The following is a 23,990-nucleotide window of genomic DNA, read 5'->3' on the forward strand; positions in this document are numbered from 1 at the left end:
GCTGAATTATATTGAAATCATCCATCTCCGGTTCGGTCTCTCCCCCTTGACTTTGCCTGACTCCTTCATGGCAGTGACCATTACTAACGAATTAATGCATCCACACAGCCATGCTCAACACAGGGCCTGTTATAGCAGCTGCGAAATACATGTTTGTTGGATTGAATTGATACAAAGTGTATTACATCCTGCTCCTGGCTTCAAGGAGCTTTGGTTAACACTGAAAAAGAAATAAAAATGCATCTGTAATGTTTTAATTTTTATGAGGATAAATTCGTGTATCACTTATGTAATTTAAAATGACTTTAAAATAAATTTAAAATAATTATGCACAATAGGATGCATATAAGATGTCCCCAAGTGAATGATAGGTCTTCCCTATCATTCAGTCTTTTGTTCTCTTTTTCCAGTGCATACTAGGACTTACTGGAAAGTTTGCTTATCAGGGCCTTCCAAATTATCTGACTTATTTAGGGCAATGTATGTGAATGCAGGTTTTGCTTGTTAACGCTGCCGTTTTGCTTGCTCTTTCTTTGTCAAGCCGAGGGCCCCGTGGTGACAGCCCAGTACGACTGCCTTGGCTGCCTGCACCCCATATCAACCAAAAGCCGGGAGTTGGAACCTGTTCTGAGACACGCCATTCAACACTTTAACAACAACACCAATCACACCCACCTCTTTGATCTTAAAGAAGTAAAAAGGGCCCAAAGACAGGTTTGTTCTTTAATTTTTCCCATGTCATAGTATTGTTAAAATTTGTTAGATCTTTATGGTTTAGGGTTTCATTACCTAAAATAAACCTTTGGCCAGAGGAAAACATATGATTCCACAGGTGGTGGTGGTGAGGAACTCTTTCATGTTCTCATATGACTAGCTCAGAAGGCAAAGGCTTTCTCTTCAGGCACAATGATTTGGATACTGCAGTATGTAAATGGCGAAAGGGAGCCTAATCAGACCCCCTTCCTGGGAGATTTGTTTTTAATGAATGGGTGGTTAGCATTGCATGTTCTCCTAGAGATGGTGAAATGGAAAAGTCATTCTGGCCTTAAGAAGGGTTTTAAGAAGACTCTCTCATCACCTAACTATTATGAGGCAAACATGGCCCCCCAATATTAAATTGTGCCTAAAAAAGCTGGCAAAGCTTGCTGGGTACCCTCTAAATTATGGTTTCCGTTTCAGCAGAGAAAAAAGCAAATACTTGTAAATCTGGTCTTTCCATTGCTTCAGTTCATGAAGACTTTACTGACAGCTGACTGGGCCCCTTGGATTTAAGCCTCTAATTATGAGGGACCCACTTTGGTCAGTAGCATTTCCTGCTTTTAATTGACCTTTTGACTTGCCTTCATGCAAGATGCATGCTCTACTCAGTTCTGTCCATATCCAGCTATCAGGGTGGGACCACCCCAGATAAAGCAGGAGAAATCTTACTGTCTGGCCGTCTGGGAACCTAAGGGCCTACTGGTCAAGGCCACTCCAGCTCCAAAGTTTTCTTTATCCATCTAGAAAAGCATTATTAATATTTTACAGAATTCAACAGATCATTTTTTTCCTGTTGCCTGGCAGAGGAAATATTGCTAGGTCTTACTTAGGAAATACAGTAACTCCATCTATAAATTGCTTTTCATTTTCAGATGTGTAGCTGTGTGTATGTGTGTTGTGTTGAAGGGTGTGAGAGTCATAATGTGCTCAATATTTATTCAGTAATGACTTTTGCCTAGTAATAATAATAGTTTGTATTTTTGAGCACTTATGAAATGTCAGGCAGTATTCTAAGCTCCTCCTAACACTGTGAATTATGTTTAAACTGCCCTTTAAATATTGAATCCAAAATCATTTCAGGTGGTGGCTGGATGGAATTATGAAATTACTTACTCAATTGTGCAGACTAATTGTTCCAAGGAGGATTTTCCATTCTTAACTCCAGACTGCAAGTCCCTTTCAAATGGTGTAAGTAGGCGAAAATCTAATTATAAAGCTCTTAGCCTTTTGTGTCCAGTATTTACAGGTGTGGGAACTCTCAGCTGTGGAGGAAGACTTGGTCACTAAAATTTTTGATGACATACGCAGTTCACATTCACTTTCACTTGGGGCTCTACAGTTCACGTCATTGGTCGAGCTGCTTACCCAGCTGGTCAGAGTCCGTACATCTGGCAATAAGCACTTACAGATATAACCAGGGGCTAGGAATAGCCTGAGACAAAATGATGCCATGGTCAAGTTTGTCTTTTCATGTCTTCACGCTTTCCTGTCTCCTTTCCTCCCCATGTACTCAATGTCGTTACAAGGCTCCCGAGCTCTACCCAGGACAATCCTTCACTTCTAACGTGTCTCTGCTTGTTCTCTCACCCTCCCTCCCCTACTTTTATCTTTAATAAGTACATCCTGCATCTCTCTCCCTTAGTGACCCTTTCCAGGATGATATCTTATTACCTGAACCAAAATTATGTTAAAAGAAAGCATCTCAAGGTGGCAGGAGTTAGTGCATGTTAAGATGATAAGGCATTATGACCTTCCCAGGGCTATTTGCATTTTAGCAGAAGGCTGTGCTTTAAGCAAGGGGTGGCTTCAAGTCCCTAAATCTAGTCCAGGGTTCTCCAACCCCTGAGCCATGGACCAGTACCGGTTTGAGGCCTGTTAGGAACTGGGCCACACAGCATGAGGGGAGCTGTGGGTGAGTGAGCGAAGCTTCATCTGCCACTCCCCACCACTCCCCACCACTCCCCATCACCCCCATCGCTCCCCATCCCTCCCCATGGCTCCCCATCGCTCCCCATGGTTCCCCATTACTCCCCATGGCTCCACATCGCTCCCCATCTCTCCCCATCGCTCCCCACTGCTCACCATGGCTCCCCACCTCTCCCCATCATTACCCATCGCTTGCGTTACTGCCTGAATCATCTCCCCCATCCCATAACCCCCTACCATCTGTGGAAAAATTGTCTTCCACGAAATCAGTCCCTAGTGCCAGAAAGGTTGAGGACCAGTGACCTAGTCATTCTACTTCTCAAAGTCCATTATATGGGAAGAAAATGAGAAATCCAGGCAGCAAGATATTAATTTTGACTTTTTATTAACAGGAAAATATTAGAAATAACATATTTTCAACATATGGAATGGTTAAGCAAATAAACAGTATATCTATACAGTAGAATATGTGCAGCCATTAAAATTATGTTTGCAGAGATTTTAGTGACCTAGTAAAATGGTTACAGTATGTTAAGTAAAAAACAAAGCATGGTACAAAATTACACATATGAATTTACTCAGGTACATAAAGTAGATGTAAATATTAAAAGTGATGAAAAACAAATATGCCAAAATATAAAATACGGTTAACTTTCAGTTGGAACTATGGCTGCTTTTTCTGACTTTTTATACTTTTTGGAACTCTTCAATACTTCCCAATGTTTCTAATCAAGCATGTGTTTGTTTCGTAAATGGGGGGGGGGGAAGTTAAAAAAGACACTATTAAGAGAGTGAAAAGACAATCCACAGAATGGGAGAAAATATATGCAAATCATATATCTGAAAAGGGCTTAATATGTAGAATATATAAAAAACTTCCACAGTGCAACAACAAAATTTTTAAATGGGCAAACAACTTAAATAGACATTTCTCTAAAGAAGTCATATGAATGGTCAAAAAGCACATGAAGAATACTCAACATCATTAGCCATCAGGGGGAATGTAAATATAGACCACAAATGAGATGCTACTTCACACCTAGAGGATGGCTGTAGTTTTTTAAAATTGTAAAATACCAAGTATTGGGGAAGATGTGGAAATATTGGAACTTTTGTACATGACTGCTGGAAATGTAAAATCATGCAGCCATTGTGGAGAACAGTATGGCAGTTCCTCAAAAAGTTAAATGTAGAATTACCATATGACCTAGCAATTATACTCCTAGATATATACCCCAAAGAATTTAAAACAGGGACTGAAAAAGATACTTATATGCCAATATTCATTGCAGCATTATTCACAATAGCCAAAGGTGGAAAACAACCCAAATGTTCATCTATAGAGGAATGCATAAACACAATGTGACGTGTATATAACAGTTCTTTAGCCATAGAAAGGAATGGAATTCTGATATATGCTACAACATGTATGAACCTTGAAAATGTTAAGTGAAATAAGCCGGACACAAAAGGACAACCAGTATATGATTTCACTTATATGAACTATCCAATATACACAAATTCATAGAGACAAAAAGTAGGTTAGAGTTTACCAGGGGCTGGGAAGAGGGAGAATGGGGATTTTTTGCTTAATGGTTGCAGAATTTGTGTTTGGGGTGATGAAAACTATTGGAAATAGATAGTAGAGATGGTTGCACAGCACTGTGAATGTAATAAATGGCCCTGAATTATACAGTTTAAAATGGTTATGATGGCAAATTTTATATTATATATATTTTACCAGAATTTTAAAAAATAGTATAAAAGAGAAAGAGAGAGAGAGAGGAACCCTCTAAACACATAGGTTCTAGCCACTATTTAATTTTGTCAGGTTGGGTTGAGTCTGGCCATTTAAGCATCTATTAACATCTTCTGTTTTGTATGCTTAGCCATTTGAGGTTATATAGCCCTAAATGTTATCTAGTTTTAATCTTGCTGCATCTGTTTATAAACCCCCAGTTAGGTTTTCTCTTTGCAACACAGAGAGTTGCAAAGGCTGGTTGGAGTCACAAAGCCAATCAGATTTGGTATAACTTTTCTGAGCCTTCACTTCCTCATTTGTAAACTCGTGAAGAATAATAGCACCTATATCACAGAGCTGTTACAGTAATTAAAGGACATGAAATATAAATGAAATATTTTGCCCACAATTGGTAAGATTTAAGGCCTTTCTATTCAAAGTGTGGTCCATGGACCAGCAGAATTAGCATCACCAGGGAGCTTCTTAGCAAAGTAGAATCTCAACTCCACCCATAGCTACTGAATCAGAATCTGCATATTAACAAGGTTCTCAGGTGATTCATCTGCACATTGAAGTTTGGAAAGCACTGATTTAAGGGTTTTCCTACATAGTTCTCAGGGCATGTTGCACCTTAGAAGCACTAGCCTAGATTTAAAAAACACCTATTCCCAGATCACTCCCCCAGACATTCTGATTTTTTTTTTTTTTTTTTTTTTTTTTTTTTTTTAGTTGCAGCATCCAACAGTGTACATACTGAACACTTAGGTCTTTTTTTTTAAAAAAAATTTTATTGGAGTATAACTGCTTTACAATGGTGTGTTCGTTTCTGCTTTATAACAAAGTGAATCAGTTATACATATACATATATCCCCATATCTCTTCCCTCTTGCGTCTCTCTCCCTCCCACCCTCCCTATCCCACCCTTCTAGCGTGTCACAAAGCATGGAGCTGATCTCCCTGTGCTATGTGACTGCTTCCCACTAGCTATCTATTTTACATTTGGTAGTATATATAAGTCCATGCCATGCTCTCACTTTGTCCCAGCTTACCCTTCCCCCTCCCCGTGTCCTCAAGTCCATTCTCTAGTAGGTCTGCGTCTTTATTCCTGTATTGCCCCTAGGTTCTTCATGACCATTTTTTTTTTTAGATTACATATATATTTGTTAGCATACGATATTTGTTTTTCTCTTTCTGACTTCACTCTGTACGACAGACTCTAGGTCCATCCACCTCACTACAAATAACTCAATTTCGTTTCTTTTTTATGGCTGAGTAATATTCCATTGTATATATGTGCCACATCTTCTTTATCCATTCATCTGTCAATGGACACTTAGGTTGCTTCCATGTCCTGGCTATTGTAAATAGAGCTGCAACGAACATTTTGGTACATGACTCTTTTTGAATTATGGTTTTCTCAGGGTATATGCCCAGTTGTGGGATTTCTGGGTTGTATGTTAGTTCTATTTTTAGTTTTTTAAGGAACCTCCATACTGTTCTCCATAGTGGCTGTATCAATTTACATTCCCACCAACAGTGTATGAGGGTTCCCTTTTCTCTACACCCTTTCCAGCATTTATTGTTTCTAGATTTTTTGATGATGGCCATTCTGACCGGTGTGAGATGATATCGCATTGTAGTTTTGATTTGCATTTTTCTAATGATTAATGATGTTGAACATTCTTTCATGCATTTGTTGGCAATCTGTATATCTTCTTTGGAGAAATGTCTGTTTAGGTCTTCTGCCCGTTTTTGGATTGGGTTGTTTGGGTTTCTTTGATATTGAGCTGCATGAGCTGCTTATAAATTTTAGAGATTAATCCTTTGTCAGTTGCTTCATTTGCAAATATTTTCTCCTGTTCTGAGGGTTGTTTTTTCGTCTTGTTTATGGCTTCCTTTGCTGTGCAAAAGCTTTTAAGTTTCATTAGGTCCCATTTGTTTATTTTTGTTTTTATTTCCATTTCTCTAGGAGGTGGGTCAAAAAGGATCTTGCTGTGATTTATGTCATAGAGTGTTCTGCCTATGATTTCCTCTAAGAGTTTAAAGTGTCTGGCCTTACATTTAGGTCTTTAATCCATTTTGAGTTTATTTTTGTGTATGGTGTTAGGGAGTGTTCTAATTTCACTCTTTTACATGTAGCTGTCCAGTTTTCCGAGCACCACTTACTGAAGAGGCTGTCTTTTCTCCATTGTATATTCTTGCCTCCTTTATCAAAAATAAGGTGACCATATGTGCATGGGTTTATCTCTGGGCTTTCTATCCTGTTCCATTGATCTATATTTCTGTTTTTGTGCCAGTACCATACCAGACATTCTGATTTAATTGGTCTGGGGTGAGTCCCTGGAGTCAGATGATCTAAAAGTTTCTCAGGTAAACAAAATGTGCTAATAATACTGAGAACTTCTGAGCTATCTCCAGCATCCTTCTCCCCATCCAAAATTAAGGTACTATAAGTGTGGTATTCCCTGTATCTTTAAAAAGCATGACTTTCTTTTAACATCTTTATTGGAGTACATTTCTTATATGTGTGTTCCTTTATTGGAAATATCCATAGAAAGCTTCAAGACAATGCAGAAACAAACAAAAAATAATAATGTTGCACCACACACCCAAACACCCAAAGTTATGTGAATATATTTCCCTCTTGTCTTTTTTGGTGGGGAATATGGGCAATTTTGAGTGATTTTTTTTTGCCTTTTTGTAGTTGTCATTATTTTACATGCTACATTTTTTTTCACCTAAGAATTCTTCTATGTCATTAGAACTCTTGATAAACTTTTAAAATAACTTTGAATATCCTAGTGAAGATACCATAGATTATTTTTTTAATTACTTTCCTATTTTTGGTCATTTGTTCAAAACCCACCAAGAAAATGGTTGTTTCCATTTTTATTTTAATTAATAACTCACCAAACATCTTTTAGAATAAAGCTATTTGTTAGGCACTTTTTTCTCTCAGTATAAAGTCCTGGCTTTACACATAGTATAAAATTGTATGAAAGCTCTTAAAACTCTTGATATATATATAGGTTAACTGCTAAATGCACCAATTTACATTCCATCAGCAATGTTTACCCTTAATAGAATTCAGTATTTTTTTAACTCAGCTAATTTCATAGACAAAAACATTTTTAGTTTTTATTTTCTCAATCAACAACATAGTTAATATGCATTTATTTAAGCATTATATTTTCATACATTCATTAGAAATTTATGGGTTGAATTTATGAATTGTCTTCTATATCCTTTGCCCATTTCTTTTTGGGATAAATCTTTTTTTTTTTTTTTTTTAACATCTTTATTGGAGTATAATTGTTTTACAATAGTGTGTTAGTTTTTCCTTTACAACAAACTGAATCAGTTATACATATACATATGTTCCCATATCTCTTCCCTCTTGCATCACCCTCTCTCCCACCCTCCCTATCCCACCCCTCTAGGTGGTCACAAAGCACCGAGGTGATCTCCCTGTGCTATGCAGCAGCTTGGGATAAATCTTAATGACTTAGAAATAGTATTTTTATATTAAAGGTATCAGTGTTTTGTCATATTTTCTCATTTATTTACTTTTTAGTTTTCATTATGGTATTTCTGACTTACAAATAGTTTTTGTTTATAGGTGACCAAATCTATCAATATTTCCCTTTTGAATCTTTCTACAACTTGCTCATCAGTCACTATATATGTTTTTTTTTTTCTAGTTTGTCTATGGTCAGTATTTTTAAATATAGCTTTTGAAACTATATGGAATTAATTCTGATGTATCTTGTGAGGTATCTAACTTGATTTTTTCAAGAGAATAACCAGATACCTTAACAGTCTTTCCTTCCACAAAATTTGCAGCAAACTTTATCCCGTAATAATTTCTTACAAAAAATCTATTCTCTGTTTTCGTACCAACACTACCATATTTTAACAGCCATTGCTTCATAGTTAGTTTGAATACATGATTTATTATTCTAGTGTTTATATCTTTAAAACCAATCTTAGAAGAGGTTTGGAAGAAAAACTTACACTGTCACATAGATTGGAATTGCACTACATTTCTAAATTAATTTGAGGAATTGGCATATGTACTATATTTAGTCTTTTTAGTCAAGAACTTGGTGTACATCTCTATGTAGTCAAGTTTTATCTTATATTTCTAAAGTTGTGTGATTTTCTTAAATATATTCAGAACAATGCTCACTAAAGTTATTACTAGGTTTTGTTTTGTTGTTTTTGGTTATTGTTATTAGGAATTAAATCCTTTTTTTTAACTTTTCCTTTCATTCTCTTAAATAAGTTATTGTTATATACAAATGTATACATTTTGATTCACTTACCTTATATCCAGAAACTTTCTTGAACTCTCCGATTAACTCTAATGTCTTTTTATTGATTCTTTTGATTGTTCTAGATCTATAATAATACCTTATGCAAATAATACTATCTCTCTTTTTCCAATGTTTATTTTTTTTGTTTCATGTCTCAATGAAATGACCCAAATTTTCAGAGATATTTTTTAAATAGTGGTGATCACACAGATTCATGTTTTATTCCTGATTTTATTGAGAAAGCCTCTAGAATTTTGTAGTTATGTGTAATATTGCTGTGGGATCCCAGTAGATATTCTTCCTCATGTTAAGGAAACATCCTTACATTCCTCCTTTTTAAAGAGTTTTGGTTTGTTTTTAAATAAGGAATTGGTGTTGAATTTAGCAAATGCTTTAGAATATGTATGAAATATCATATTTTTCTAATTTAATCTATGCTGTTTTGACAACTTTCCTAATAGTAATCTTTAGATTCCTAAACTAAACTCTACTTGTTTAGTGTTAATTATTCTTTAAACATGCATTTGGATTCTATTTCTAGTTTAGTTAAGAAGTCTACATATACATTTATAAGTGAAAGTGGTTTAACAGTTTTCTGGGTGTGTGTTTGTGTGTGCCTTCTATTTTTTAAGGTTTTGGTATCTAGAATATACTTTTATAGAATGATTGGGTAGTTTTTCTGTATTCAGAAATGGTTTACATAGCATGGAAATACAGTATATATTTCTTTAATTTAAAAAATTTTTCATCTATAAAACATCTATGCTGTTTGGAGGTGAAAAATGGGATGTAAATTGAGAGTAGTAATAGCATTCTCCATTTCTTCTTTAGTCATTGGTCCATTCAAGTTTTCTTCTTGTTCTTAAGTCAGTGTTGGTTATTTATAGTTTTCCAGAAAAGTGTCTTTCTTTGAGATTTAAATTAGCATACACTTGTTCATAATATTCTCTTATATTTTTACATTTCTCTGTATCCTTTGTTAGGTTTCCTTTTTTATGCATTTGATTTTTTTTCCTTACCCCACGAATGATTATTTGGATTTATTTATTAATACTAGTGCTTTCTGTTTTCTAATTCACTGGTTTTGCTTTTATTTTTATTGTTTCCTCCTTCTTGTTTTCCTTAAGGCTGTTTATTGTTCTTCTTGTTCTAACTTCTTGAGATAAACACTGAGGTTGGGGTTGTTTTGATTATTTTTGCCTTTCTTTTTAAATTGTGGAAGCGTATAAAGCCAGGAGTTAACTCTGGGTGCTGCCCTGGCAACATGTGGAATTCGCGTTTTTCTCAGTTTGTTTTTTATTTTTTTATTTTTATTTTTTTTTTTATTTTTTTATTTTTTATTTATTTTTTTTTTTTGCGGTATGCGGGCCTCTCACTGTTGTGGTCTCTCCCGTTGCGGAGCACAGGCTCCGGACGCGCAGGCCTAGCGGCCATGGCTCACGGGCCCAGCCGCTCTGCGGCATGTGGGATCTTCCCGGACCAGGGCACGAACCCGTGTCTCCTGCATCGGCAGGCGGATTCTCAACCACTGCGCCACCAGGGAAGCCCCTCAGTTTGTTTTTTATTATTTTCCTTATCAATGAATATTTTAGTTAGGAAAGTGTGTTTATTTTTCCAAGTACTTTTTGTTTGTTTATTTGTTTAAACATATGTTATTAATTTTTAGGGAGGTTTTTTGTTTCATTGTGGTACTGAGGTCAAAGAACATGGCCTGTATTGTTTTCAATTTGCAAAATTTATTGAGACTTTCTTGTAACCTAGTATAAAAGCAATTAGAAATATTATTTGCATTATACTTAATGAGGGTATCATTTTAAATCGTGTATATCATATGAGAATACCATTTCAACAAATCTTTATTATGTATTCAAGTCCTCTATGACCTTATTTATTTTTTATACATTTTGCCTGTTATATAATAGTTATATATTGGAGTTTCCCAGCACAATTATTTTTATCCATTTCTATTTATATATGTTTTCTGCTTTATGCATTTTGATTTCATGCTTTTAGATTAAAAAAATTATCTTTCTTTTACCTTTATGAGTTGTTACCTTGAATTTTACTTTGTCCAGTATTAACAATACTCTAGCTCCTTTTTTGTTTATATTTTCTTCTTGTGGCTTTGCTCATCCATTATATTTAATCTTTCTTTATCTTTTTTATTATATGCTATTATTCTTAAAGATGTAGTACACTGATTTTGGTTTTAACCTAATCTGAAAGTCCTTGTCTTGCTAAAGAAAATGTTACCCATTCACTTGTATGGCTATTATTTCTACATTAGATATTCTTGTCATCTTTTTTCATGTTTCTGTGTGTTTGTGTGTATGTATTTGTTGTTGGTGTTGGCGCTACTTTTTCGTTGTTTCTTAGTCTGTCTTTTGAAAATAGACTATGTTTTATTTTTTTCTAAGTGATGATTCGCAAAGTCAACATCCTATTTTTAATTTTACTAGTCGTTTAAAGATTCTTAAAAATGTTTTTAATTTATGCTCTTATATGCTTTTTAAAAACCAGAATATCGGTGAATGTACAGATAAAGCATACGTGGATATCCAGCTAAGAATTGCTTCCTTCTCGCAGACATGTGACGTTTATCCAGGTACAGGATGATACATATTGGTGCTCACATTGGTCCCAGACAACTGGCTAAGTCTTTCCATAGATATTGTGCTTTGGTTCCCATGATATGCCACAAAATCTACATGACCCACAGACCTTACTGGGAACACTGTGCCCCATCTCAGCCCTGCTGTGCTGCAGCAGGTGAAGCTGAGATTGCTCGGCAAGTGGCAGAAGGGAATATGGTGACAGAAGGGAAAATTTATGTTTTCTGGGCAAAGCTAGCCTTCAGATATGTCAGCTGGTCTTTCTTGTATACATGCTGTCCCTGCATCAGATATTGTGAATTGGGGAAGCTGTATCTCATTTTTAACTACTCAGAATGAAATCCTTTCAATTAAAGGTTTTTTCCCTTGCATGTTATAATGTGGGGAAAGGATGATAGTGCAAGTTTAAGGTCAAGTCAGTATTTCTTATACCAAGAGTTGGCTTTTCTCATATTTGGAAGACAGTTGTATACATTGTACAATATAAAGCATTATGGAAGTTGCCTGCTTACCAGAATCATAGGATTTAAAATTTTCCCACTAGAAAATCATTCCTTTACATTAAGCATTGCTTTTTACAGTTTCCATTAAAAATGCAAAAACTTAAGAAAAGTGCGGCCTATTGATTGTCACTAACTAACACCTTCTGATTGAAAGTTTCCCTAAACACACTTGGCTCTTAGGAGAGGAAGAGAGGAGAGGCAGTAAGTTGGAGGTCTGACAGGCAACCTCCACCCACTCACTGCTGGGCCTTGGGCTGCCATGTGGCCCTCTATAAATGGATGTGGGATCACATGTGGGAAAGGCACAATACTAGGCTAGACAGCTCCTTCAGTGCACACGCTGATATAAAACTTGCCTCTTTCAGGGGAGGATATTGTACAACAACCCACCAGGATTTGCGCTGGCTGCCCCACATCTATACCTGTCAACAGCCCAGAGCTGGAGGAGCTTCTGGATCATTCCATCGCAAAGTTTAATGCAGAGAATAATGGAACCTTCTATTTCAAGATTGTCACTGTGGAAAAAGCAACAGTGCAGGTCTGTAAATTATGCTACAGAAATAGTGATTATCTATTGCAAATTGCTTACTAATTTTGCCACTGATCTTGGCTCTGGATTGGGAAACAGTATACCTGGTGAATGGGATTTGGTAGACTTGAATTTCAGGTCCCAACCTCGCTGCATGCTTGGTGTGTGATCTTGGAGAAGTCATTTAAAATATTGTCTCTTTTATCCATAAAGGACTACAGTGAGGGTTAAAAATGATAATGTATGTCAATCACTTTTCAAAATCTAAAGTGCTATATAAATATTAGCAATGATGATATATATATAATTAATAAAATTCAGGTCTAGGAAAAGCAAGACTTATCCTCTGCCTTTCTAGACTCATCTCTCATATAACATCACTTAATGCCTTGTGCTCAGCCACATCAGCCAATTGTCCCCCAGGCTCTCTTCACACATTCATCTTCATGTCATTTGTTCCCTGCCTGGGGTGTCATTCTCTCCTACAAATGTACCCTCTGGGGATTCATCTCTCCTGTCCATGCCTGTCAGTAGAGGATAAGGAGTATCCTGGTCTGCAGGTCAGGAGACTCAGCTCTGCCACAGTATCCACCACTTGCATCCCAGGTGATCCTGGGCAGTCATTCACACTCACACAGCATCTGTAAAATGAGTGGCTGGATTAGAAGAGCCCAAATCCCTTCTAACTCCAATAGCCTATGACCGATGTATTCATGGACAATTCCTTTTATGGAACCTCAAAACGGGCTTCCCTAAATACAAGCTAAAAAAAGTAATCAAAGTAGAACCAAACTCCTGTAGCAAACCAAGATGATCTTTATAATCTATCAATAACGAAGAAAATCTCACCAGAAAAAAGTTTATAATTCTGGCTAAGTAATTGAATTTCTAGAAATCTAAAATAGAAGGAATCTTCAAATACAATGATATTCATTGCAGCTCTAACTACAAGAGCAAAAAAAGTAAACCATAAAAATGATCAGTAATATAGACATGATCAGATAATGTCTGGTAGATTTGTACAATGGAATATTAAGCAGCAATTTTAAATCATCTTTGTGAGGAGTTCTTGATGTGGAAAATGCTTATGTTATAATATGCAGCAAAAAAACAGGACATACACGGGGAACTATATTCAGTGTCCTGTGATAAAGCATAATGGAAAAGAATATGAGAAAGAATGTATATATATGTATAACTGAATCATTTTGCTGCACAGCAGAAATTAACACATTGTAAATCAGCTATACTTCAGTAAAAAAAAAAAAAAAAAAAAAAAAAAAAAGAGGCCATAAAATTGAATAAACATTCTGTACTCAGTTGTGTTATTTTTAAAAGTATAGGGACTTCCCTGGCGGTCCAGTGGTTAAGACTCTGCGCTTCCACTGCAGATGGCACGGGTTCAATCCCTGGTCAGTGCACTAAGATCCTGCATGCCACACTGTGCAGCCTAAAAAAAATAAAAACCAAAAATAAAACAGTACAGGCAACAATACTGAAAAGAAAGAAATACCTCAGATTATTCATAGTGGTAGCTTTTAGGTAATGGCACAATGGGCTGTTTATTTTCATCTTTCTTGTTTCCTGTAGTGGTTTTATAATTGGGTGGAAAAAAGGACCTAAACAGGGCTGGGCTTCCCTGGTGGCGCAGTGGTTGAGAGTCCGCCTGCCGATGCAGGGGACACGGGTTCGTCCCCTAGTCCGGGAAGATCCCACATGCCGCGGAGCGGCTGGGCCCGTGAGCCATGGCCGCTGAGCCTGAGCGTCGCGTCCGGAGCCTGTGCTCCGCTGCGGGAGAGGCCACAACGGTGAGAGGCCTGCGTACCGCAAAAAGAAAAAAAAAAAAAAAAAAAAGGACCTCAACAAACTGTATTAAAATAAAACTGACACTTGATCTCTCTCCTACTCAGGCACTTATTCCTGTCCCGGTCGCTAACTCCTCTCCCTGATTTCACTGACACGTGACCCACATTAGGCTTACTTGAAGGAGTTACCAATCCGTACTACTCCTGTCTTTGTCAGCTTTTCTTCTCACTCTATATTTCTGCTTTTCTGTGAAATTCCTTTATTCCTAAGGATGCAGGAACAGTCTTGTACTCCACCGTATATTGCATGTCAGAGAGTTACTGTCAGGAGAGAACTATTCATTCTCAAGAGTGAACTACTAGTCTTGGTAGTCACAGTTCTTTCTGTAAATTAGTCAACAAACTAGAATAGGTGTGTGTTTGTTTACGCTAAGGGTGCAAGGGGAACCACAATAGATCATGCTACGAATTGAAAGGGAATGACATCCCTTCACTTGCCAAATTAATCTGGAATATTGTGAGAATTTCAAATTTACTTTTAAGAGGTGACTCTTTACTGATTTTTGCATGTAAAGAGAGCAATTTGGTTACTCAAGGCAGCCTTAGTGGAAGCAGCCAATTTATTATTATTGGAAATCAACTTACCATAATGAATTTGCAATAGCCAATCTCCAAATGACCAATTTGCCAAATTGCTAGGTTTGTTTTACAAGTTTAGTCTTGCCTTGGCTTTGCATGCTTAGTCCTATTTGGGTGCATGTCCCTTCCAGGTTGATTTCATATTTCAGACACCAAACATTTCTTAAATCCTTCGTTTGCACATGTGAATGGTTGTGATTTCTGTTATATACCGTTCATTTTGCTGTGTCCCTACTGCCGCTGTCCCTGCTGCTGTCAATGTCCCTCCCTGCCTCTGCACAGATGAACACACGTCAAGGATCTGTGTGTGCCCATTAGGATTTTTCCTTTGACAAAGTCCTAGAAATGTCAAGGAATACGTAGATGTCCAAGACTTATGATGCAAATTACCAAGTGATACGCAATTACGCCAATTTACATTCACACCACCTGGGTGTAAGATACTGGTTGATGGTCTTGATCTGAATTATATTCCTACCATCAGTGATTGAAGCTGCATGTTTCCCGCACCTGGCCGACACCAGGTGTCATCGCTGTTTCTCACCTTTGCCAACACGCAAGGTTAAAAATGATGTTGCATTGTTTTTTAACGTACATATCCTTGGTTATTAATGCAAGTAAACTCTTTTCAGGATTAATGACCATTTTAACTTCTCCAAAAGATATGGTCATGTCCTTTGTCCAGCTTTTTGGTGTTGGGCTTTCTATGACCAACACTAAATATTGGTCATATTGACCCTATATCATATTCTTCCCAGTTTTCCCTTTTTACTTTACTTATGGTGACTTTTGAGAAGCAGTTTTCATTTTTGTCTAGTCAAATTTAGACATTTTTCCCTTCCTCCTGGTTCCTTCCTCTGTTTTTCACCTACAAAAAGCCTTCATCATCCTGAGAATTGATGAATGTTTTTTATATCTTTCTAGTTTATTTCTTTAATTTAAATGTTTTAATGCATTTGGAACTTATATTGCTACATAGTGTTCTCTACCTTAAAAACAAAACTTGGGCAGGATGGGCTTAAACAGGGAAGACTTCTGATAAGAATGGCGCCTGATAAGAATGGCAATATGGATGCGATCTTGAGGCCCTCGAACAGAAGATGTTATTAGGTCTACTTTATTCCTCCCCTCTGGACCCTGAATAGTGTTGAGCCAACAGCTGCAGTTTGTGTCACATATTGTCAGCTTTCTTAGGCGACATCACATTGATCAACTGTAATGTCAAACAAACTGGATTAAAGTATACTCTGAAATAAGCAACAAAATTCATGATCACCAAAGTATGACTCTAAAACGCTTTTCAAACCTTCCTGCCCAACTTATACATATCTGGAGTTTTAAAAGTTAATTATCAAATTTGTCCTAAAAATTTAACTGTGCTTACCTAGCAAAATGATGCCAGGAAATGTAGAGGAGGAGTTTAGTTCTTCCTGTGACTCTTTGCTCTCCTCATCCTCCTCCCACCATAATTTCTCCATGCTTTTAAAAAACATAAAGAGATCAAAAAGACTGTTATGATTTGCTTTTACAAAAATGGGATTATACTATCCCCCTATAACTTTATTTTTTCAATAATGGTCAACCCTCCAGGTCAACAGATATATGTGATATATTCTTTTTGATAGCTACTTAATATTAAACACACACACACACACACACAGTGTTAGTCTGCTTAGGCAACCATAACAAAATACCATAGACTAAGTGACAAACAACAGCAGTTTATTTCTTACAGTTCTGGAGGCTGGGAAGTCCAAAAACCAGCCAGTTTGTTTCCCTGGTGAGGACTGTCTTCTTGGCTTGCAAATGGCTGCCTTCTCACTGTGTCCTCACATTTCAGAGAGAGAACGGGGTCTAGTCTCTCTCTTATAAGGTCACTAATCCCATCATGGGGGCCCCACCATCATGACTTTATCTAAACCTAGCTGCCTACCAAAGGCCCCACCTCCTAATACCATCACCTTGAAGGTTAGGGCTTCAATATATGCATTTGGGAGGGATACATTCAGTCCATAACACACACACACACACACACACACACACACACACACACACACATTTAAATCCTAGAATGAAATACTGAATAACAGCCTGAAAATTGAGCCACATCAACTAACTTTTTTTGGGGGGGTTGTGTTGGGTCTTCGTTGTGGTGTGTGGGCTTCTCATTGCAGTGGCTTCTCTTGTTGAAAAGCATAGGCTGTAAGCATGTGGGCTTCCGTAGTTGTGGCACATGGGCTTAGTTGCTCCACAGCATGTGGGAATCTTCCCAGATCAGGGATCGAACCCATGTCCCCTACACTGGCAGGCAGATTCTTAACCACTGTGCTACCAGGGAAGTCCCTAACTTTTAAATTTATATATATAATTTTAAAACATTTTATAAAATGTGTTTTTCAAGTATATAAAGGCTGTAAGTCTTTAAAAAAAACTGTGCTTGGGATTTTGTTGAAGTCCGTGTATTAAAAAAAAACACACACAATGATTTTTACTTTTTAAATAAATAAAGTATGCCTCTTCTAGACCAAAAAAAAAAAAAAAAGGAAAAAAATGGGCCACAAATGTTAACAGAAGACAGCATTGTATAATGATTTAAAATATTGCTAGAGTGCTAGAGCTTAAAATAATTTCTTAATATTAAAAAACTCAGAGAAGTGTGCTAGAAATCCAAATAATTTTCCTATTCACATAATTTAATCCACATAATTTCTATAGTGGTACTAACTCAGTATTTCTCTGATTCAAGATTTGGTAGGACAATAAGGTTGTGTTTAAAGGCAATGTTTATGTTTTACTTCCTACTCTTCTTAGAGTCTATATATTATGACTTGAGGCTTAGAATTACTAGTGAATTTTGCAGCTGCTAAACAATAAAACTCAGAAAAATATAAAAATTATAGCCTGGTTTTCTTTTCCCATTTGAAATGAGCCCAACCAATAGCCAAATATTTTAACATGCATACAAAGTTTTGTTGTCAAATATTTGTGCTTTTTGAGTGTAGCTCTCATTTGGTCAATGTATAATTAAAATTTCAATATTCTCCCCTAAAAGCCCTTATGGTGAAATATATGATTTATTACACAGTGTTAATTAAGCTCCTATTTTGTACTAATTCATTTTCCAGGTGGTAGCTGGAAAAAAATATTCTATTGTGTTCACGGTCAGGGAAACCACATGTTCTAAGGAAAGTAATGAAGAATTGACCAAAAGTTGTGAGATCAGTAAACATAGTGTGAGTAGTAACGCAACCATCTTACTTATTCCCTGGAAACTTGTATGATGTTTTATGCTTGTTTATGTATCTCATGAATAACACTGTTCTCTCTTTTGGCTTCTGTTTTTGTGGATAGCCAATTCTAAACTGTAAAGCTGATATTTACGTGGTACCTTGGGAGAAAAAAATTTACCCTACTGTCAACTGTCAATCACTTGGACAGGTATGATTCTAATGACAGTTGGTTTGGGTTCTGCTCATTCTGTAAAATCATATTTTGGGGTTGAAAATGAACAACTATTTAAGTGAATTGGGGGACTATCTTTTTAAAATGGGGAGAAGTCTCACATTTCTGTGCTGATCTCTTTTTTTTATGACTAGAAAGGAGAGCAGCAGTCCTCTTAATCACTTCTCAGACACTGTCAGTGCCCCATGGGTCCACAACAGGCTCTCTTAGTGAAGCATATCCAAGGAGCTTGGGAGAAACGCAGGTCTCATACTCCACTCCACATTTCCTGAATCAAAAGCTGCATTTTAACACAGTCCCCAAGGGAGTCATACCCATATTCAAGTTTGAGAAGCATTAGTTTGCATCATTTTTTTAATTCTTAAAAGAACCCTGGGAGGTAAGTAATACTTTCCCTACTGTCAAGGTTGAGACACTAAAAATTACGAAGATGCTAAAGTCCTAAAGTGAATTAGAACTTTCTCAAGTGCTTCCTCCCTCCCAGGCACGGTACTGAGGACCTGACACATATGTTCCTCCTGACAACTCTATGATGCAGGTGCTTTTATCATTCCGATTTTACACATGAGGAAAGTGAAGCTAGTGGTGCTTGGATTCAAATCTAGGTCAAATCAGAGCCCACTCTGTTCACCATGATGCTGGTAACTAGTAGGGTCTGGCTTGTTTGACTTAAAAGACCATGCTCTTTGCATCACCAAACAGTGCCTCCGACTGCCATGTCCTCATAGGTAGTGAAAGTGTAGGTAGAAACAATCCACAAATCAGTATCGTCAATGCAAGTTGCCTCCGCTCCCTTTGTTCTCATTTAGGTTTTCGCCATGTGTAGGTACGTATATACTCTAATACAAACATTATACAAAGGCTGTGTTTCAAGCTTATGAACATATATATTCTAATGTGTTTCAATTCAACAGAGTGAGTGTGGTATATGCTGCCTATGTATTCCATTCTTAAAGCCAGGTAGGGCCTTTTAGGTTAAAAGCAGTAATTGTGCTAATAGAAACAGCATCAACTAATAAGTAATGTGCCATGGCTTTACAGAATCATAGGCTTAGAAAGTACCTTAGAGGTTATATAGTTAACCATCCAGTTTTTCCAGATAAAGAAAAAATTCTCTAGTTTAGAGTATCATTAAGAAAAAGAATCAATATCTACAAATTATAAAATCAATCAAAAAAGGAAAAAATATTATTCATTTTCATCCTTTTTGGATTATTATTATAATATAGTACTTAAAATCTGGCAAAGGGCTTCCCTGGTGGCGCGGTGGTTGGGGGTCCGCCTGCCGATGCAGGGGACGCGGGTTCATGCCCCGGTCCGGGAAGATCCCACGTGCCGAGGGGCGGCTGGGCCCGTGAGCCATGGCCACTGAGCCTGCGCGTCTGGAGCCTGTGCTCCGCAACGGGAGAGGCCACAACAGTGAGAGGCCCACGTACCGCAAAAAAAAAAAAAAAAAAAAAAAAAATCTGGCAAAGACATGACCCACTGTAAACTGAGATAACATTGCCAGGTCCCTGTCCCTTCTTTCTTCTTTGATAGTGTGGTTTTCACAGTAGTGCATTCATCTTAATGTCTCCTGTTTAGATCTCACTGATGAAAAGGCCTCCAGGTTTTTCACCTTTCCGATCAGTACCGGTGGAGAAAACTAAAGAAGGAACAATCGTAAGTCCACCCCACACTTTCCTGACACCTGTACAAGATGAAGAGTGGGATTCAGGAAAAGAACAAGGACCCACTCATGGGCATGGCTGGGGCCATGGAAAGCAAATAAAACATGGCCTTGTCCATGGCCATAAACATGAGCATGGCCATAAACATGAGCATGACCAAGGCCATGGACACCAAAGGGGTCATGGTCTTGGCCATGGGCACCAAAGGGGTCATGGTCTTGGGCATGGGCACCAAAGGGGTCATGGACATCAAAGGGGACATGACCTAGCCCATGGACATAAGCATGGTCATGGCCATGGAAAACATAAAAATAAAGGAAAAAACAATGGAAAGCACAATGGTTGGAGAACAGAGTATTTGGCAAATTTTTATGAAGATAGTACTACCTCTTCTGCACAGATACAAAAGAAGACAGAAGGGCCAACATCCCTCCCTTCCCTAGCCCAGCCAGGTGTAGCCAATACCTTTCCTGACTTTCAGGACTCAGATCTCGTTGCAACTGTGATGCCTAATACACTACCACCTCCCACAGAGAGTGATGATGATTGGATCCCTGACATCCAGATAGAGCCAAATAGCCTTGCATTTAAATTGATTCCAGATTTTCCGGAAACAACTTCCCCCAAATGTCCTGGACGCCCCTGGAAGCCAGTTAATGGAGTGAATCCAACTATAGGAATGAAAGAGTTTCATGATTTCAGTCTCTCTGATGCTCTTTATTAATTTATGCAGCCACAGGTATTTCTTTAACATCTCATCATCCCCTCTCCCCATTGTCCAAATATCCTGATATAATACAACTAAGACCATGAACGTTCAGAACAGCCTAGAGAGCAATGGTGAGACTCCTAATGGGGACACCATCAATCTCTACGGACGACATAAAGCTGTGCGCAGAATTCAAACTCCTTTCTGAGTCTTCCTCACAAGTTTTCTCAACCAGCACAGAAAATGGACAAACTAATGTGACTTGTGGCCTACTGCAGTTTGCTTTTCTGATAACGAATGTGTACCTTAAAATGTACATCATCAATTTTCATACAAAGATTCTTGACATTTTGAATAAACTGTGACATCTGGGCCCTGAGCACATGTGAAAATAAGGGAAGTCAAGAGACTGAATGCTGAACTTCTTAATGGGGAAAAAACAATAATAAAAACCTCCAGAGGTCAAAGAGGGACAAGAGAGAAAGACAGATTGGCCACAGGCAGGAGAGAAAAAGTAAATTAATTGACTTTCTGTTTCCAAAATGGGCTAGTTATATTAAACAGTTACTCCCACTTGACAAAGCTATTCTGATAATTCTCCTTCTGGGTGAGAGTGTTTCTTATAAGTCAGTAATTTCTGTTTACTCATTAACTGTGCTTTGCAACAAGGCTTTCAAATAGGAGTTTTCTGTTGCCAGGGCTAGACTGAGTAATCCTTAGTGTTTAGTAGCTCTGAGTTTAATGATAAGGATGGAAAGCAGAAGAAGTAATACAAAGGCAGGCCTGCTTAAGGAAATCTTTTTTTAATGATTGATAAGGGAATATCACAAGATGTGATATAAATTTTGTTCAGGAATTTTATGAGAAAGTTCTCTCTAGCCTCACTTTATAATTGCATTATTTTTTTTTGCCACAACATTGAAGTGTACGGACTTTGCAAAAGAGAATAATATGATTATCTTTAATTGCCTGATAATGGGAAGGAGGCGTATATTTTATAACCCTTGCTGTGCTTTTGCCTAGGGAAACAGATAGGGCTTTATACAGCTACACTCACTTGTGGATGCATGTGTCACTGCTCCTTCAATTTATTGGATGCATTTGAGCCTCTGAGTTTTTATTTCATTTCAAATATTATCTGTGCTTGCAAATAAAGAACCTATGATGTCAGGAAAAAGTCTCATCTTGTCAACTGGTGGCTTCACTTTTCTCTTTTTGCATGATAACATCAGATTAATGGAGTTTTACTATACTTACAGAGCCACGTAAAGTCTTGTGAGTACAAGGGCCGACCTCAAGAGACAGGGGCAGAGCCAGAATCTGAGAGTGAGGTCAACTTACTGGTGGGCAGAATCTCTGCACCTGGCACAATTGCCCCGACAACCTCTGCGTAAAGGACTAGAAGATGGGATAGAATTTAAATAGAGATGAACACCATTTTATCCCTCTGTGGCTGGGTGAAATAAAGTTCTGACTTGATTTTCTCCCTTGTAGTTAATTCATAGCGGTCTCCTTTCAGCCACAACCAACCTGCAGCAAAGTGGAGCTGATCAGAGAATGGACACTAGGGCTCTGCCCTGGGATCTCACAGCCCAGCCCCAAAGCATTCTTGCTCACCGAGAAAGGATGCCTTTGGTGGGGCTTCCCCACCACAGAGACCTAATCACGGGTGCCCAGTCAAGGGTTAGTGGGTTATGTTTCTACCACCAGTCTAAGGACTCTCTTTCTCCCTTCCCTTCTTCCTCCTCCTCCTGATTCCCAGCCCAAAGCTGAGAGAAATTCATCTTGTTTTATTATTATTTGTTATGATCCAGGTAATTACCAAAAAAGAAAAAAAATCTTTTGTTAATATGATGTCTACCAACTTCTCATTATCAGAAAATATTAAGTCTTAAAAACGTTGAAAGAAAATGTAAAATTATCTTTCTGATCTGGGTAAAGTAAAAAATAGAAAACCAGTAGAGTAAAAAATAAGAGATTTAAAATTTTCTGTAACAAAACACGTTTATTTTTTTATTTTTATTTTTTTTTTTTTTGCGGTATGCGGGCCTCTCACTGTTGTGGCCTCTCCCGTTGCGGAGCACAGGCTCCGGACACGCAGGCCTAGCGGCCATGGCTCACGGGCTTAGTTGCTCCGCGGCATGTGGGATCTTCCCGGACCAGGGCACGAACCCGTGTCTCCTGCATCGGCAGGCGGATTCTCAACCACTGCGCCACCAGGGAAGCCCAAAACACGTTTATTGAATGCTCCTTTTCGTGTGTAACTTAGTCCTCACAACCACTCTGAGGTCCCCGTGATCACCTTTCTTTTACAATGAGGAAACTGTGGCTCATGGAGCCCTGCCCAGGGTCACAAAGTTAATATGCGACAGAGCTGGCATTCAAACTCAGACCTTGAACGCCTTTACACCATATTATCACGAGGCTTTATCATCAATGTTGTCATTACAAAAGACACATCAATATAATTTCTGATTCTGAGATGATTATTATTTCTCTCCAAAATCTTTATGAAATATCTCATTGTGGCTGGTGCTGCTCTGAGTCCTGCTCATGGTAAACTAGAATGGAGTCACGCAGGCATTGGCTATTTACCATAGTCAGTCCTGAGAAAAAGAGAAATACTTATTATTTTTTTTAATCTTGAATTTTTATTTAAAACATCCCACTCCATTGTATTGTACAGATTGAAGAGAAAGTCAACAAAGAGAAACCTGTGCAATCATTTTAAAGAATTACTGAGTAAGGGACTTACCTGGTGGCGCAGTGGTTAAGAATCCGCCTACCAATGCAGGGGACAGGGGTTCAAGCCCTAGTCTGGGAAGATCCCACATGCCACGGAGCAACTAAGCCCGTGCGCCACAACTACTGAGCCTGAGCTCTAGAGCCCACGAGCCACAACTACTGAGCCCATGCACCTAGCTAGCGCCTGTGCTCCGAAACAAGAGAAGCCACCACAATGAGAAGCCCGCACACCGCAACGAAGAGTAGCCCCCGCTCGCCGCCAACTAGACCCGCACTCAGCAACGAAGAGCCAACGCAGAAAAAAATAAATAAATTTATATATATAAAAAAAATCATTAGCTATGTCTTTAAAAAAAAAAAGTACGGAGTAAGATGAAGATGCCATCAGTAAGATGACAGAAATTGATGTAAGCCTTCTTTTTTGTCAGTCTTAGTTTAAATACCTGCCGGCTCATCACATTTTTGGGGTTCCCTGGGTGCTCAGAGCACGAGTGTGGTGATTGGGTGCTTCTACTCATCTTTAGTTGACTTGTGTTCACATATTCAGCCTATGGGAACCTCAAGGCAAAGAAGA

The 23,990-nt window shown here is 37.9% G+C and overlaps 1 protein-coding gene across 2 annotated transcripts in view; it reads left to right on the forward strand.

Annotated features, from left to right (window-relative positions):
- Positions 1-22,117, forward strand: part of KNG1 (kininogen 1) — a 28,237-nt gene extending 6,120 nt beyond the window's left edge. Inside the window, exons 4-11 of one of the 2 annotated variants that reach the window (XM_059063726.2) lie at positions 542-714; positions 1,840-1,947; positions 11,263-11,347; positions 12,223-12,395; positions 17,956-18,063; positions 18,182-18,268; positions 19,877-19,954; positions 21,931-22,117. In XM_059063726.2, coding sequence (XP_058919709.1) covers positions 542-714; positions 1,840-1,947; positions 11,263-11,347; positions 12,223-12,395; positions 17,956-18,063; positions 18,182-18,268; positions 19,877-19,954; positions 21,931-22,065 — 947 coding nt within the window. In that variant the 3' untranslated portion in view covers positions 22,066-22,117. Of the gene's footprint in view, positions 1-541; positions 715-1,839; positions 1,948-11,262; positions 11,348-12,222; positions 12,396-17,955; positions 18,064-18,181; positions 18,269-19,876; positions 20,934-21,930 lie in introns of those variants that run through there. The other variant, XM_059063725.2, reaches the window with a different exon arrangement.
- The last annotated feature ends 1,873 nt before the right edge of the window (positions 22,118-23,990 follow it).

The sequence above is a fragment of the Kogia breviceps genome, chromosome 5 (assembly GCF_026419965.1).
Source record: "Kogia breviceps isolate mKogBre1 chromosome 5, mKogBre1 haplotype 1, whole genome shotgun sequence".
Lineage (NCBI taxonomy): Eukaryota > Metazoa > Chordata > Mammalia > Artiodactyla > Physeteridae > Kogia > Kogia breviceps.